Source organism: Pseudophryne corroboree, chromosome 7 (genome assembly GCF_028390025.1).
Source record: "Pseudophryne corroboree isolate aPseCor3 chromosome 7, aPseCor3.hap2, whole genome shotgun sequence".
In the NCBI taxonomy this organism is placed as follows: Eukaryota; Metazoa; Chordata; class Amphibia; order Anura; family Myobatrachidae; genus Pseudophryne; species Pseudophryne corroboree.
In genome coordinates, this window is record NC_086450.1 from 62,283,553 (window position 1) to 62,298,972 (window position 15,420).

Consider the following 15,420-nt stretch of genomic DNA (forward strand, 5'->3'; position numbering starts at 1 on the left):
CGATTCGCGCTGAATCGTGTCATTGTAGCTCCGCCCCCCGCTATACAGCGCCTCTTTTCTCAACACTGCATAGCGGGGGGCGGAGCCACGATGACGCGTTCCTGATGCCATGCCCCCCGGACTGTCCACTACCCTGTTGGCCACACCTCCTGAACGCCCATGCTGCTGCCGGCCATGCTCCCATGCACCTACAACGCTGCCTCCTCCCGGAGGAGGGGGCAGCAAAGTAGGTAAGTATGCTTCATATATGTATACCACATGGTGAAAGTCACAAATGGAAAAGTAAATTCAGTTCTGTAAACTATTTCTTCTCGATATGCGGCTGAGCCCATGATAGAGGAAATGAATCTCATGGTTCCCATAGATCAGGCATGTCCAAACTGCGGCCCTCCAGCTGTTGAGAAACTACACATCCCAGCATGCCCTGACACAGCTTTAGCATTCTCTGACAGCAAAACTGTGTCAGGGCATGCTGGGATATGTAGTTTCACAACAGTTGGAGGGCCGCAGTTTGGACATGCCTGCCATAGATGAATGGATGAAACAACAAGGTCAGTCTTTTTCCCAGTCCTTCACTTGTCCTTATCTCCTTTCCTTGCAGGAGTTTGGCAGAATCGGGAGGAGTCCTGGAATCTGCACCAGACGCATGATTCCGAGCTCATTAAGGAGGATAAGAGGAAGGAAGTTGAGGAAGAGATTAGGATTCAGGTTTGGCTGAAGTCGCTATGAATGAGCGTATGTCCTTGTAACTTTAGATTGTCACCTAGACTGCGACATTATATCCGTGCTCAGGATAACAGATCTTGGCTCTACAATTATAACAGCATCCAATAAGGCAGCCTGAAGCTTCTGCTTTCCAGGTACTATGCTGCGAATATCGTACTCCTGCAGCTTCCCAGTTACTGCCTTATCATACCACCTGTGATTCTATGCCAGCAACTGGCAACAGGAAACTAAATGTATATGTTACCAGCAGTTATGGGAATAGTATAGGAGGCCCTGCATGTATAGGTATGGGACACAAACAGCTTACATATTTCCCATCATAGGGGGTAATTCAGACCTGATCGCATGCTGCGTTTTTTTTCATCCCTGCGATCAGGTAGTCGCCGCCTACAGGAGGAGTGTATGGTGTGTGTAGGGTTGCAATTGCTTGTGCTGGAGAGCTGCACAGCCCAGGACTTGCGCACACGCTGCGATGATCGGGGCCGGAGCTGATGTCAGAAAATCCTCCCACAAAACGCCTGATCCCTACTGCGTTTTTCCGGGCACTCCCTAGAAACGGTCAGTTGCCACCCGCAAACGCCCGTCAATCTCCTTGCGATCGCCAGTACGTGCGGAATTTTAGCACCATCCCGTCACTAACCGGTGTTCCCCATTGCTGCGCACATGCGCAGTGCAGACCTGATCGCAGCCTGTGAGAAAAGGCACAGCAGTAATCAGGTCTGAATCGGCCCCATAGACCGATTACAATCAAATAGCATGATCCTGGAAACCTGGAATTGCTGTCATATAAGGCGGACAGTGCTGCTCTTTCCCAGTATATGTGACATTCATCCTATACATGAAGATCCACAATCTATACCTACATGTTTTCTAAGGAAACTGTACTTACAGGTTTGCATCATTCTGGACTGTGATCTGGCTGCCAGACCATAACTCGCCGCCACCCATATATTGTAAACCATGGGCAGACCTCTGCTGTTGATGCAGAAGGCTCTCCGCAAATTGCTTGCCTTTTGTTCTGCGCTCTGGGCACACAGCCTCCATGATGTTGTGGCCCAGAAGTGAAGGGCGCGTGATGTTGCGACAGAGCTGATTAAAAGTTTTAGGTAGTCAAGTCCTTCACTTTGCTGTAGCCACCTGGACATCTAGATACGCCTACGGCAGTGTCTTCCTGTACAGGTGTAGCTGTAACTGAATCTATACAGGCATTTTGTCAGTCTACCGGTACACCTATAGGAGATATACTGTATTCCCATATACATGTGTGCACAGAGCGTATTCCAGGCTGTGTTCCTAACTTTGACAAATGTGCACTACTGGCATTGCGTTCTCCTGAAGGTGGATGAGCTGATGAGACAAGAACTCCAGAACCTGAAGCTGGCGGTAGACAGAGACAAAAACAAGAAGAAGAAAGGAAAGAAAGGAGGGAAGGTGAGTAAGGTCCATGGTTACAGGTGCAGAAGTGAGCTTGATGCTGTCCCATAGGGTATCATGGAGATTAAACATAGATACTGTATGATCAATGAGACACTGATGACACTTTCTGATTGATGGGGCAGTGTTAGTCCATGAACTATTTTGTAATAAATCATTATCCTGGGGAGGATAAATTCTAGGTCACCATGGCGGCTGAGAAACACAACTGGATGATCAGAGCAAGTCCTTTTCCTGCCATTAACCATTTAGTATTGGGCTGTGGTGCATCTGATGGGAACCATTGCCACAGGTTCCTGCCAATGAGCTGTCCTGTAAATGATGGTGTCGTCCAAACTTCATGCTGTAATGCTGTACTTTATCACTGTGCACGCTCTTCTCGCTGGGCATCAGGACTCATTGTTCCTGGCTGGCTCACTGCTAAGGAGCTAGTATCTGGAGATGACGAGGGGGAATGTACCATGATGGGGGAACAGACTGGTACAGGCAGTACAGCTGTACACCATGTGGCTTCTCTTATACTGTTCCCCGACATCCCATTTGTGGAAAACTCTACTATTAGTAAAAGAAGTTCTCTAGAATTATACAAGTATATATACAGTTAAGGGCCCTACACATTGAGCGATCCACCGCCAAGCTGCCCGACGGCCGATACGGGCGACCCGGCGGTGGGGGGGCGACCCGGCGGTGGGGGGGCAGTGACGGAGGGAGTGAAGTTTCTGCATGCACAGGCGACGGGGCACCAGCATTGAACGAGCGCGGGGCCATGCATCATTCATCGCTGGTGCCTCCACACTCGAAGATATGAACGGTATCTTGTTCATTAATGAACAAGATCTTTCATATCTTTGAGAACTATCGCCCAGTGTGTAGGGCCTATTACTGTAATCATTCAGCAGGCTATTTTGTGTGTTTGTTTAATGTGTCTAATTTTAGAAAAAGAAGAAGGGAAAGAAAAGTGGTAAAAAGAAGAAAAAGAAGGAGAAAGACCTAACCCCAGACAGGTAAGTGTCTGAGACTGTAACCCCAGCCTGACGTTACATTACAGTGTATAGAAAAATCGACAATGGCAAGCATCCTATTGCACTGGGCTTATTACAAAGTTGTGTTACACACTGGATACTTTGATTAGGAGAGTACAGTGCAACAATAGTATATTCTGTTTATAAACCCTCAGAGCAAATATTTAATTATTAATCACTTTTTCTATAGCGTACCCATATTGCGCAGTGCTTTGCAGCACCTATCTAATCATTCAGTCCCTGCCCCAGTGGAGTTTACAATTTATATTGCAATTAACCTGCCAGTATGTCTTCAAGTGTGGGAGGAAACCCACACAAACACAATGAGAACATATAAACTCCACACAGATAGTGCCTTGCTTGGAATCAAACTGATGACCCTACAGTAGTGTTGTAAGGCAGTAATGCTAACTAAGGTGTTTCTATTGATACTTTCTCTGACGTCCTAGTGGATGCTGGGAACTCCGTAAGGACCATGGGGAATAGCGGGCTCCGAAGGAGGCTGGGCACTCTAGAAAGATTTCAGACTACCTGGTGTGCACTGGCTCCTCCCACTATGACCCTCCTCCAAGCCTCAGTTAGAATTCGTGCCCGGCCGAGGTTGGATGCACACTAGGGGCTCTCCTGAGCTCTTAGAAAGAATAGACTTAGGTTTTTTATTTTCAGTGTGACTTGCTGGCAACAGGCTCACTGCAGCGAGGGACTAAGGGGAGAAGAAGCGAACTCGCCTGCTTGCAGCCGGATTGGGCTTCTTAGGCTACTGGACACCATTAGCTCCAGAGGGATCGACCGCAGGCCCAGTCCTTGGTGTTCGGTCCCGGAGCCGCGCCGCCGTCCCCCTTACAGAGCCAGAAGCAAGAAGATGGTCCGGAAAATCGGCGGCATGAAGACTCTGTCTTCACCAAGGTAGCGCACAGCACTGCAGCTGTGCGCCATTGCTCCTCTCACACTTCACACTCCGGTCACTGAGGGTGCAGGGCGCTGGGGGGGGGCGCCCTGAGGCAGCAATAATAACACCTTGGCTGGCTAAAATACCTCAATATATAATCCCAGAGGTTATATATGAGGTAAATACCCCTGCCAGAATTCCATAAAAAGTGGGAGAATAGGCCGCGAAAAAGGGGCGGAGCCTATCTCCTCAGCACACTGGCGCCATTTTTCCCTCACAGCTCGGCTGGAAGGAAGCTCCCTGGCTCTTCCCTGCAATATACAGTAACAGTAAGAGGGAAAAGAGAGGGGGGGCATTAAATTTGGCAGTATATATACATATATTATATGAAAAGCAGCTATTAGGGACATAACTCAGTTAGTCCCTGTATATATATAGCGCTCTGGTGTGTGCAGGCATACTCTCACTCTGTCCCCCCAAAGGGCTTTTTGTGGGTCCTGTCCTCTGTTGAGCATTCCCTGTGTGTGTGGGGTGTGTCGGTACGGCTGTGTCGACATGTTTGATGAGGATAATGAGGTGGAGGCGGAGCAGATGCATTTTGAAGGGACGTCACCCCCTGCGGGGCAGACACCCGAGTGGATGAACTTATGGAAAGAAATGAGTGCACGTATAGATTCTTTACATAAGAAATTTGACGACATGCCAAATGTGGGACAGACGGGATCTCAGCTCGTGCCTGTCCAGGTGCCTCAGGGGTCGTCAGGGGCTCTAAAACGCCCGCTACCTCAGTTTGCAGACCCGGATGTCGACACGGATACTGATAACAGTGTCGACGACGATGAGTCAAACCTAATGCCTGTCAGGGCCATTCACTGCATGATTGAGGCAATGAAAGAGGTGTTAAACATTTCTGATTTACATCCAGGTACCACAAAAAAGGGTATTATGTTTGGAGAGAAAAAACTACCCGTAGTTTTTCCCCCATCAGATGAACTAAATGAAGTGTGTGAAGAAGCGTGGCTTTTCCCTGATAAAAAATTTGTAATTCCTAAGAAGGTACTAATGGCGTTCCCTTTCCCGCCAGAGGATAGGTCACGTTGGGAAACACCACCTAGGGTGGATAAAGCGCTCACACGTTTGTCAAAAAAGGTGGCACTACCCTCTCAGGATACGGCCGCCCTTAAGGAGCCTGCTGATAGAAAGCAGGAGGCAATCCTGAAGTCTGTATACACACACTCAGGCATTATACTTAGACCAGCTATTGCGTCAGCTTGGATGTGCAGTGCTGCCGCTGCATGGTCAGAAAAACTGTCAGAAAATATTGACACATTAGACAGAGACACTATTCTGCTAACGATTGACCATATAAAAGATTCAGTCTTATATATGAGAGATGCACAGAGGGAAATTTGCCGGCTGGCATCTAAAGTAAGTGCATTGTCTATCTCTGCTAGGAGATGCTTATGGACTCGTCAGTGGACGGGAGATGCAGATTCCAAGAGGCACATGGAAGTTTTGCCTTATAAAGGGGAGGAATTATTTGGGGATGGTCTCTCCGACCTAGTTTCCACAGCAACGTCTGGGAAGTCAGCATTTTTACCCCATGTTCCCTCACAGCCTAAGAAGGCGCCATTTTATCAGGTTCAGTCCTTTCGGACCCAGAAAAGCAAGCGTGGAAAAGGAGGGTCTTTTCTGTCTAGAGGCAGAGGTAGGGGAAAAAGGCTGCAACAGACAGCAGGTTCCCAGGAACAAAAGTCCTCCCCCGCTTCCTCTTCCAAGTCCGCCGCATGACGGTGGGGCTCCACAGGTGGAGCCAGGTACGGTGGGGGCCCGCCTCAGAAATTTCAGCGATCAGTGGGCTCGCTCACAGGTGGATCCCTGGATCCTTCAAGTAGTATCTCAGGGATACATGCTGGAATTCGAGGCGGCTCCACCCCACCGGTTCCTAAAATCTGCCTTGCCGATTGCTCCCTCAGACAGGGAGGCGGTGCTAGCGGCAATTCACAAGCTGTATTCCCAGCAGGTGATAATCAAGGTACCCCTACTTCAACAAGGCCGGGGTTACTAGTCCACACTATTTGTGGTACCGAAGCCGGACGGTTCGGTGAGACCCATTTTAAATTTGAAATCCTTGAACATGTACATAAAAAAATTCAAGTTCAGGATGGAATCGCTCAGGGCGGTTATTGCAAGCCTGGACGAGGGGGATTACATGGTTTCCCTGGACATCAAGGATGCTTATCTGCATGTCCCCATTTACCATCCTCACCAGGAGTACCTCAGATTTGTGGTACAGGATTGCCATTACCAATTCCAGACGCTGCCGTTTGGACTCTCCACGGCACCAAGGGTATTTACCAAGGTTATGGCGGAAATGATGATACTCCTTCGAAGAAAGGGAGTTTTAATTATCCCGTACTTGGACGATCTCCTAATAAAGGCACGGTCCAAAGAACAGTTGTTGGTGGGAGTAGCACTATCTCAGGAAGTGCTGAACCAGCACGGCTGGATTCTGAATATCCCAAAGTCACAGCTGGTCCCGACGACACGTCTACTGTTCCTGGGGATGATTCTGGACACAGTCCAGAAAAAAGTGTTTCTCCCGGAGGAGAAAGCCAGGGAGTTGTCTTCTCTAGTCAGAGACCTCCTGAAACCAAAACAGGTATCGGTGCATCACTGCACGCGGGTCTTGGGAAAGATGGTAGCTTCTTACGAAGCAATTCCATTCGGCAGGTTCCATGCCAGAATCTTTCAGTGGGACCTGTTGGACAAGTGGTCCGGATCGCATCTTCAGATGCATCGCTTGATAACCCTGTCTGCAAGAACCAGGGTGTCTCTTCTGTGGTGGCTGCAGAGTGCTCATCTTCTGGAGGGTCGCAGATTCGGCATTCAGGACTGGGTCCTGGTGACCACGGATGCCAGCCTGCGAGGCTGGGGGGCAGTCACAAAGGGAAGAAACTTCCAAGGACTATGGACAAGTCAGGAGACTTCCCTTCACATAAATATTCTGGAACTAAGGGCCATCTACAATGCCCTAAGTCAAGCAAAATCCCTGCTCCTACACCAGCTGGTGCTGATCCAGTCAGACAACATCACGGCAGTCGCCCATGTGAATCGACAGGGCGGCACAAGAAGCAGGATGGCAATGACAGAAGCCACAAGAATTCTCCGATGGGCGGAAAATCATGTACTAGCACTGTCAGCAGTGTTCATTCCGGGAGTGGACAACTGGGAAGCAGACTTCCTCAGCAGACACAACCTCCACCCGGGAGAGTGGGGACTTCATCCAGAAGTCTTCCAAATGATTGTACATCAGTGGGATCGTCCACAGGTGGACATGATGGCGTCCCGCCTAAACAAAAAACTAGAGAGGTATTGCGCCAGGTCAAGAGACCCTCAAGCGATAGCTGTGGACGCTCTGGTGACACCGTGGGTGTACCAGTCAGTTTATGTGTTCCCTCCGCTGCCTCTCATACCAAAGGTATTGAGAATAATAAGAAAGCGAGGAGTAAACACAATTCTCGTGGTTCCGGATTGGCCAAGAAGAACATGGTACCCGGAACTTCAAGAGATGATCTCAGAGGACCCGTGGCCTCTGCCGCTAAGACAAGACCTGCTACAGCAGGGGCCCTGTCTGTTCCAAGACTTACCGCGGCTGCGTTTGACGGCATGGCGGTTGAACGCCGGATCCTGAAAGAAAAGGGCATTCCGGAGGAAGTCATTCCTACGCTTATTAAAGCCAGGAAAGAGGTTACAGCAAATCATTATCACCGCATATGGCGGAAATATGTTGCATGGTGTGAGGCCGAAAAGGCCCCAACTGAGGAATTTCAACTAGGTCGATTTCTGCATTTCCTGCAAGCAGGAGTGAATATGGGCCTAAAACTGGGTTCCATTAAGGTACAGATCTCGGCTCTATCGATTTTCTTTCAGAAAGAACTAGCTTCAGTACCTGAAGTTCAGACATTTGTAAAGGGAGTGCTGCATATTCAGCCCCCATATGTGCCTCCTGTGGCACCTTGGGATCTCAACGTGGTGTTGAGTTTCTTAAAATCACATTGGTTTGAACCACTAAAAACCGTGGATCTGAAATATCTCACGTGGAAGGTGGTCATGTTATTGGCCTTGGCTTCTGCCAGGCGAGTATCAGAGTTGGCGGCTTTGTCTTATAAAAGCCCTTATCTGATTTTCCATATGGATAGGGCAGAATTGAGGACTCGTCCCCAGTTTCTCCCTAAGGTGGTGTCAGCGTTTCATTTGAACCAGCCTATTGTGGTGCCTGCGGCCACTAGGGACTTGGAGGACTCCAAGTTGTTAGACGTGGTCAGGGCCCTGAAAATATATGTTTCCAGGACGGCTGGAGTCAGAAAATCTGACTCGCTGTTTATCCTATATGCACCCAACAAGCTGGGTGCTCCTGCTTCTAAGCAGACTATTGCTCGTTGGATTTGTAGTACAATTCAACTTGCACATTCTGTGGCAGGCCTGCCACAGCCAACATCTGTCAATGCCCATTCCACAAGGAAGGTGGGCTCATCTTGGGCGGCTGCCCGAGGGGTCTTGGCTTTACAACTTTGCCGAGCTGCTACTTGGTCAGGGGCAAACACGTTTGCAAAATTCTATAAATTTGATACCCTGGCTGAGGAGGACCTGGAGTTCTCTCATTCGGTGCTGCAGAGTCATCCGCACTCTCCCGCCCGTTTGGGAGCTTTGGTATAATCCCCATGGTCCTTACGGAGTTCCCAGCATCCACTAGGACGTCAGAGAAAATAAGAATTTACTCACCGGTAATTCTATTTCTCGTAGTCCGTAGTGGATGCTGGGCGCCCGTCCCAAGTGCGGTTTATCTGCATTACTTGTACATAGTTATTGTTACAAAGATCGGGTTATTACTATTGTTGTGAGCCATCTTTTCAGAGGCTACTTCGTTTTTTGTTATCATACTGTTAACTGGGTTCAGATCACGAGTTATACGGTGTGATTGGTGTGGCTGGTATGAGTCTTACCCGGGATTCAAAATCCTTCCTTATTGTGTACGCTCGTCCGGGCACAGTATCCTAACTGAGGCTTGGAGGAGGGTCATAGGGGGAGGAGCCAGTGCACACCAGGTAGTCTGAAATCTTTCTAGAGTGCCCAGCCTCCTTCGGAGCCCGCTATTCCCCATGGTCCTTACGGAGTTCCCAGCATCCACTACGGACTACGAGAAATAGAATTACCGGTGAGTAAATTCTTATTTTCTCCACATTGGAATTGTATTTAAATTGAACTTCAACATTTTGTCCATACTCGCTTATCATTTGCCAAATATCATGCAGATGAAAGACCTGTGTACACTGTCCAGCTGTCATTATACTAAAGTGCATTGAGGGTAGAAGCAATCAATAAACCACTATTTGGAGGTCCGTCTATACTATGGGGGTAATTCTGAGTTGATCGCAGCAGGAACTTTGTTAGCAGTTGGGCAAAACCATGGGGGTCATTCCGAGTTGTTCGCTCGTTGCCGATTTTCGCTATGCTGCGATTTGTTGCTAATTGTGCATGCGCAAGGCACGCAGGGCGCATGCGCTTAGTTATTTAACTAAAAACTTAGTAGATTTGCTGTGGATCCTGTGGAGCTTTTCAGTCGCTCTGCTGATCGGTGAGTGATTGACAGGAAAGGGGTGTTTCTGGGTGGTAACTGAGCGTTTTCCGGGAGTGTGCTAAAAAACGCAGGCGTGTCAGGGAAAAACGCGGGAGTGTCTGGAGAAACGGGGGAGTGGCTGGCCGAACGCAGGGCGTGTTTGTGACGTCAAACCAGGAACTAAACGGACTGAGTTGATCGCAATCTGTGAGTAGGTCTGGAGCTACTCAGAAACGGCAAAGAATTATTTAGTAATCTGCTAATTATTATTATTATTATTATTATTATTATTCTGCTAATCTTTCGTTCGCAATTCTGCTAAGCTAAGATACACTCCCAGAGGGTGGCGGCCTAGCGTGTGCAATGCTGCTAAAAGCAGCTAGTGAGCGAACAACTCGGAATGAGGGCCCATGTGCACTGCAGGGGAGGCAGATATAACATGTGCAGAGAGAGTCAGATTTGGGTGTGGTGTGTTCAATCTGCCATTTATATTTCAGTTTGAACACACCCCACAAAATCTAAATCTCTGCACATGTTACATCTGCCCCACCCCCCTTCCTGCAGTGCACATGGTTTTGCCCAACTGCTAACAAATTTGCTGTGGCGATCAACTCTGAATTACCCCCCATTGTTCCACTGGTGTCTGTACAACCTATGCGAGAATGTACGCTTACAAATCAAAAAATTAATGACATAGTGAACCCATTCAGACCAGAAGTTTTCACCCATTTTCATGTCCTTGATGAACTGCTGGATCTCTCCATTTGGAGAGTCTTGTAAGTTTCTTTGGGGGTCATTCAGGTGCGGACGCAATGCGGCGGTTGTACGTACGCATATCAATTGATGTTTTTTTGCACTTCGCATGCGTATGAGCTGCAGTGTGCACACGCAGTGAGTGATTCGGTAGTACGGCGCAGCAAGATTTTAGTCGCAAAGTGAGTGACAGAAAGTCAGTGTTTGGGGGTGGTAACGGGGAGTGGTCATGTGAACGCAGGCGCGTCATGGCCATTCAGACCGCATTTTCTGGGCGTGCATACATTAGCAGCTGCGATCACACTTGCTACTGGAGAGGCTTGTGCGTTCCAGAAGAGCAGCTCAGCCTGCGGGTCTCAGATGCTCTCAGGCTCTGAGTGGTGACCCGATGTGTGATGATGTTACCGCAATCATTCGGCACCATACGCAAATTATGTGATTGCAGTGGGCGTCCTTTTGCATGGGTTAGCTTCTGCCCATATTAGCATATAATCGCAGTTGCATACGGCAAATCACTGCAACCAGAGCCGGCCTTAGCTATAGGCAGGCTAGGCATTTGCCTAGGGCATTCAAGCATGTCTAGGGGCATCCAAGCATGTCCCTGCAGCATCTCATGCTGAGAGGGACAGTCCGCAAACTAACTGTTACTTTCCAAATGTATTCAATCAGTACTTGTATACACTGCTGTTTACATTTGTCCAAAAAAATGCACACTGTGCCTTAAACTTCCTCTGACATGCTTGAATGCCCCTGACTTGTGAGACCTCAGACAGACAGCAGAAGCCCAGTAACTGCAATTCCTGGACCTGTGACATTTTTACTGACTATATAAGGTTATTACAGGATGGCTCCTTATGATACCACATGTGTATTTTGGAAGACTGCTTCACAGAAGCCTGACCTCACCTTTACTGCTTGTACACATGGGGGAGGGGGACCCTGCCATCCTGTGTGTGTCCCTTATCCCTGTGCAAACCCCAGGTGTCTGCAGGGATATAACATGGGCAGTGTTCTCCCAACACTTTATTTCCTAGTCAGTCCATACCGTAAAATTCCCCTGCCATCTAGCACTGTAACGTGGTCAGTAAATTGCGTTGAGCTATTTCTATATGAAACATCAGTGCAGCGTGACTTTCGGACACATCAGACTGGAGGGCAGAGCATTTAGCTCCCACAGTATAAAGTAAAGTGCATGCAGTTAACGGGAGTAACAGACACCAGCAAACACACTGAATAGTGAAGAGAATGGACAGTTTCTACATGTTTGATACTGATCTTTTTGTATAACCAGCAAGTGTGGCAGTATCTGTGGCAGTATATGTGTATTATGGGCATTACTAATGTGGGGCATATGTGTAAGGTGCATTACTGTGTGGCATTATGTGTATTATGGGCATTACTAATGTGGGGCATATGTGTAAGGTTCCTTTACTGTGTGGAATTATATGTATTATGGTCATTACTGTGTGGCATTGTGCAGAGTTGAACTGGCCCACAGGGTAACCCCCCGGTGGGCCCCAATACCTGAGTGTTGCAGGTACAGATGCAGAACTAGCGGCGGAGCTAGGGGGCACCAGACAAAATTTTGCCTAGGGCATCAAATTGGCTAGGGCCGGCTCTGACTGCAACAGGAGTAGGAATAACAACCGCACATGAATAACCCCAATTGTGCCATGGTCTTGTGAACACGGAATCAAAATTCAGATCAGTGGTTTTCGGGGCACAATGAGTGTTAGGGGGTAAGTATATTAGGGAATCTGTACAGATTGCTGGTTGTGACTGTATCGACATTGGCCCTAAAGATTAACCTAACAAAAATCACTTCCGTCACTTAGCTGAAAGACTAACGGGTCTATTCATGAAGCAGTGAAAAGTGTGGAGAAGTGAGCCAGTGGAGAACTTGCCCATGGCAACCAATCAGCTGCTCTGTATAATTTTTTAGTATGCAATTTATAAATGTTACTTCAATGCTGATTGGTTGTCATGGGCGACTTCTCCACGGGCTCACTTCTCCACACTTTTCACTGCTTCATGAATAGACCCCTAGGTAAGAGACCTTGGGGGTCATTCCGAGTTGTTCGCTCGTTATTTTTTTTCGCTTCGGAGCGATTAGTCGCAAACTGCGCTTGCGCAATGTACGCAGCGCGCCTGCGCCAAGTAAATTACCACAAAAGTTTGGTATTTTACTCACGGCGTAACAACGTTTTTTCATCGTTCTGCTGATCGGAGTGTGATTGACAGGAAGTGGGTGTTTCTGGGCGGAAACTGGCCGTTTTCTGGGAGTGTGCGGAAAAACGCGGGAGTGTCTGGAGAAACGGGGGAGTGGCTGGGCGAACACTGGGCGTGTGTGTGACGTCAAGCCAGGAACGAAACTGACTGAACTGATCGCTATTTGTGAGTAGGTCTGGAGCTACTCAGAAACTGCTAAGAAATTTCTATTCGCAATTCTGCTAATCTTTCCTTCGCAATTCTGCTAAGCTAAGATACACTCCCAGAGGGCGGCGGCTTAGCGTGTGCAATGCTGCTAAAAGCAGCTAGCGAGCGAACAACTCGGAATCACCCCCCTTGTCGGAGGCCATAGCGAACTCCTGGCTTGACAAAATTCTGCCACATCAGTGTTGCCATAGAAATGTATGAATTTATATTTTTAATTAGATTATTATATTTTATTACTCATCACCAATTCTGATGTACCCTAAACCGGCAATGGGGGACCTGCATAGCCCTGGATAGCTAAATATTGACGCTACTAACATTTGTATTGCCTGAATAGGGGCAGATTTTCCGTCATAAATAGTCCTCATAGTCTGTTGTGGTTGTTAGGCACACTGAGCAACACTGATAAGCCACGTGATGTTTTATGCTGGTACAGAAGTACACATATAATAAAATATAATATAACACTGTCTTGTTTCATCTTCAGGACCATTGATTCTCTGTACGAGGAGCTGGTCACAGAAGGTCTTCTCATCAAACCAAAGCCTGTGAAGATGTCAGATTTTATAGGTACTGCTCACTGTAGGGGATATTTAATTACATGGTGCTATATGTGCACAGGTTCTGTAACCCATAGCAACCATTCAGACACTTCCACCTCAACCGCATGCTTGAAAAAGAACAGTATCATGTTATCCTATAGGTTTTGCATTCTGTGTTATTAACAAGCCCCTCTGTGTGTGTCTGCAGGGGAATACAGTTATTTGGGGACCACCCTGCGCCAGGCTGACATAGAACCAATGCCATCTCTCAGTGATGTCAAACAGCTTCTGGTCCTGTATGGTGTCCTGCCATTAGGTGAGTGCAGTGGGCCTATGTGTGTCTGGAACCTGTGCGTCGGGATGCAGCCATCAGTCTCCTGACCACCGACATCCCAAGCACCAAGATTTCGTGGTGTACTAATGTAAGGTGCAAGGGAGCAGCAGAGGGACCAGAGGCTGCTAGTTACTGCCCTGTGGATGGGGTAGATCTGAGGAGGAGGAAGCGCAGTTATTAGGGCAATTGCAAAACAATGACCAGACATTATTGGGACATATTAAAGAGAACATGAGTAAATGTTAATGGATGTGATTAGTGCACGGCGTACTGTATAGAGAGTACACAGCACATATTGCATAGGTTTCACAAGCAACTAAAGAAAAAGCATATATATTTATATAGGGCCTGATACTCATTTGTACGGGATTGTACAGCGGCAGGGAAACGGCAGTGCAATACTGTACAACTAATATGCTAATGCAGCAGGAGGTGCCTCCTGCGTGCATCTACGAGATCTGAGTGCTGCGTCTGAAGACGCAATATCGGATCACCATTGTAACCATCGGTTTGCTAAACTACAGGCTGACTGGCTGCTGAAGCTCCCGGAAATAAAAGCAACTGCCAATAAGGTGGCTGCTTCTGAACGACAACACAGATGGCCGGTGATAGAAGCCAGTTATAGTTTAGTAAGATCAGGGGCCTGCACTGTATTCTATTTTAGATCTTATCTGCATTATGGGGGTAATTCCAAGTTGATCGCAGCAGGAAGTTTTTTAGCAGTTGGGCAAAACCATGTGCACTGCAGGGGAGGCAGATATAACATGTGCAGAGAGAGTTAGATTTGGGTGTGGTGAGTTCAATCTGCAATCTAAATTGCAGTGTAAAAATAAAGCAGCCAGTATTTACCCTGCACAGAAACAAAATAACCCACCCAAATTTAACTCAGTCTGCACATGTTATATCTGCTCCCCCTGCAGTGCACATGGTTTTGCCCAACTGCTAAAAAATGTCCTGCTGCAATCAACTTGGAATTACCCCCTATATGTATATTGGTCTAATCATACTGGGATGAGTTGGGCCATGGTACCTGGCGGGACATGGCTGTGTTGAGGAGATGTGGTCATGTTTACACAGCGCTGAAGGGGTGCTGACGCAATATTTTGGAGGCATGTCTGCACCTCCATGGCAAACCCCTCTGCCACCACTACAGCCTCCGCAGCTCCCGTCTGCACTTTATACTGACGAGAAAATAATGACGAATTATATTAATATTGCAGCACATGGAATTAATGTAAATGTTTAATGTAATGTAAATGCAGATCATTTAAAGATGAGGAACAAAATATTTAGTAATACTTGACTCTCGACAACTATTGCTCTACTAGTGTTATTTTCTCTAACGTCCTAAGTGGATGCTGGGGACTCCGTCAGGACCATGGGGTTTAGCGGCTCCGCAGGAGACAGGGCACAATAATAAAAGCTTTAGGATCAGGTGGTGTGCACTGGCTCCTCCCCCTATGACCCTCCTCCAAGCCTCAGTTAGATCTTTGTGCCCGGCCGAGAAGGGTGCAATCTAGGTGGCTCTCCTGAGCTGCTTAGAATAAAAGTTTAAGTTAGGTTTTTTATTTTCAGTGAGTCCTGCTGGCAACAGGCTCACTGCTACGAGGGACTTAGGGGAGAGAAGTAAACTCACCTGCGTGCAGGATGGATTTGCTTCTTAG

The 15,420-nt window shown here is 47.8% G+C and overlaps 1 protein-coding gene across 2 annotated transcripts in view; it reads left to right on the top strand.

The window, feature by feature from the left end:
* The window catches only part of IQCA1 (IQ motif containing with AAA domain 1), a 292,671-nt gene that overhangs the window by 232,753 nt on the left and 44,498 nt on the right, over window positions 1–15,420 (top strand). For both annotated transcript variants that reach the window (XM_063933216.1, XM_063933217.1), the window contains 5 exons: window positions 602–708; window positions 2,065–2,157; window positions 3,097–3,164; window positions 13,368–13,450; window positions 13,631–13,738. In XM_063933216.1, the coding sequence (XP_063789286.1) occupies window positions 602–708; window positions 2,065–2,157; window positions 3,097–3,164; window positions 13,368–13,450; window positions 13,631–13,738 (459 nt within the window). The remainder of the gene's footprint in view (window positions 1–601; window positions 709–2,064; window positions 2,158–3,096; window positions 3,165–13,367; window positions 13,451–13,630; window positions 13,739–15,420) is intronic.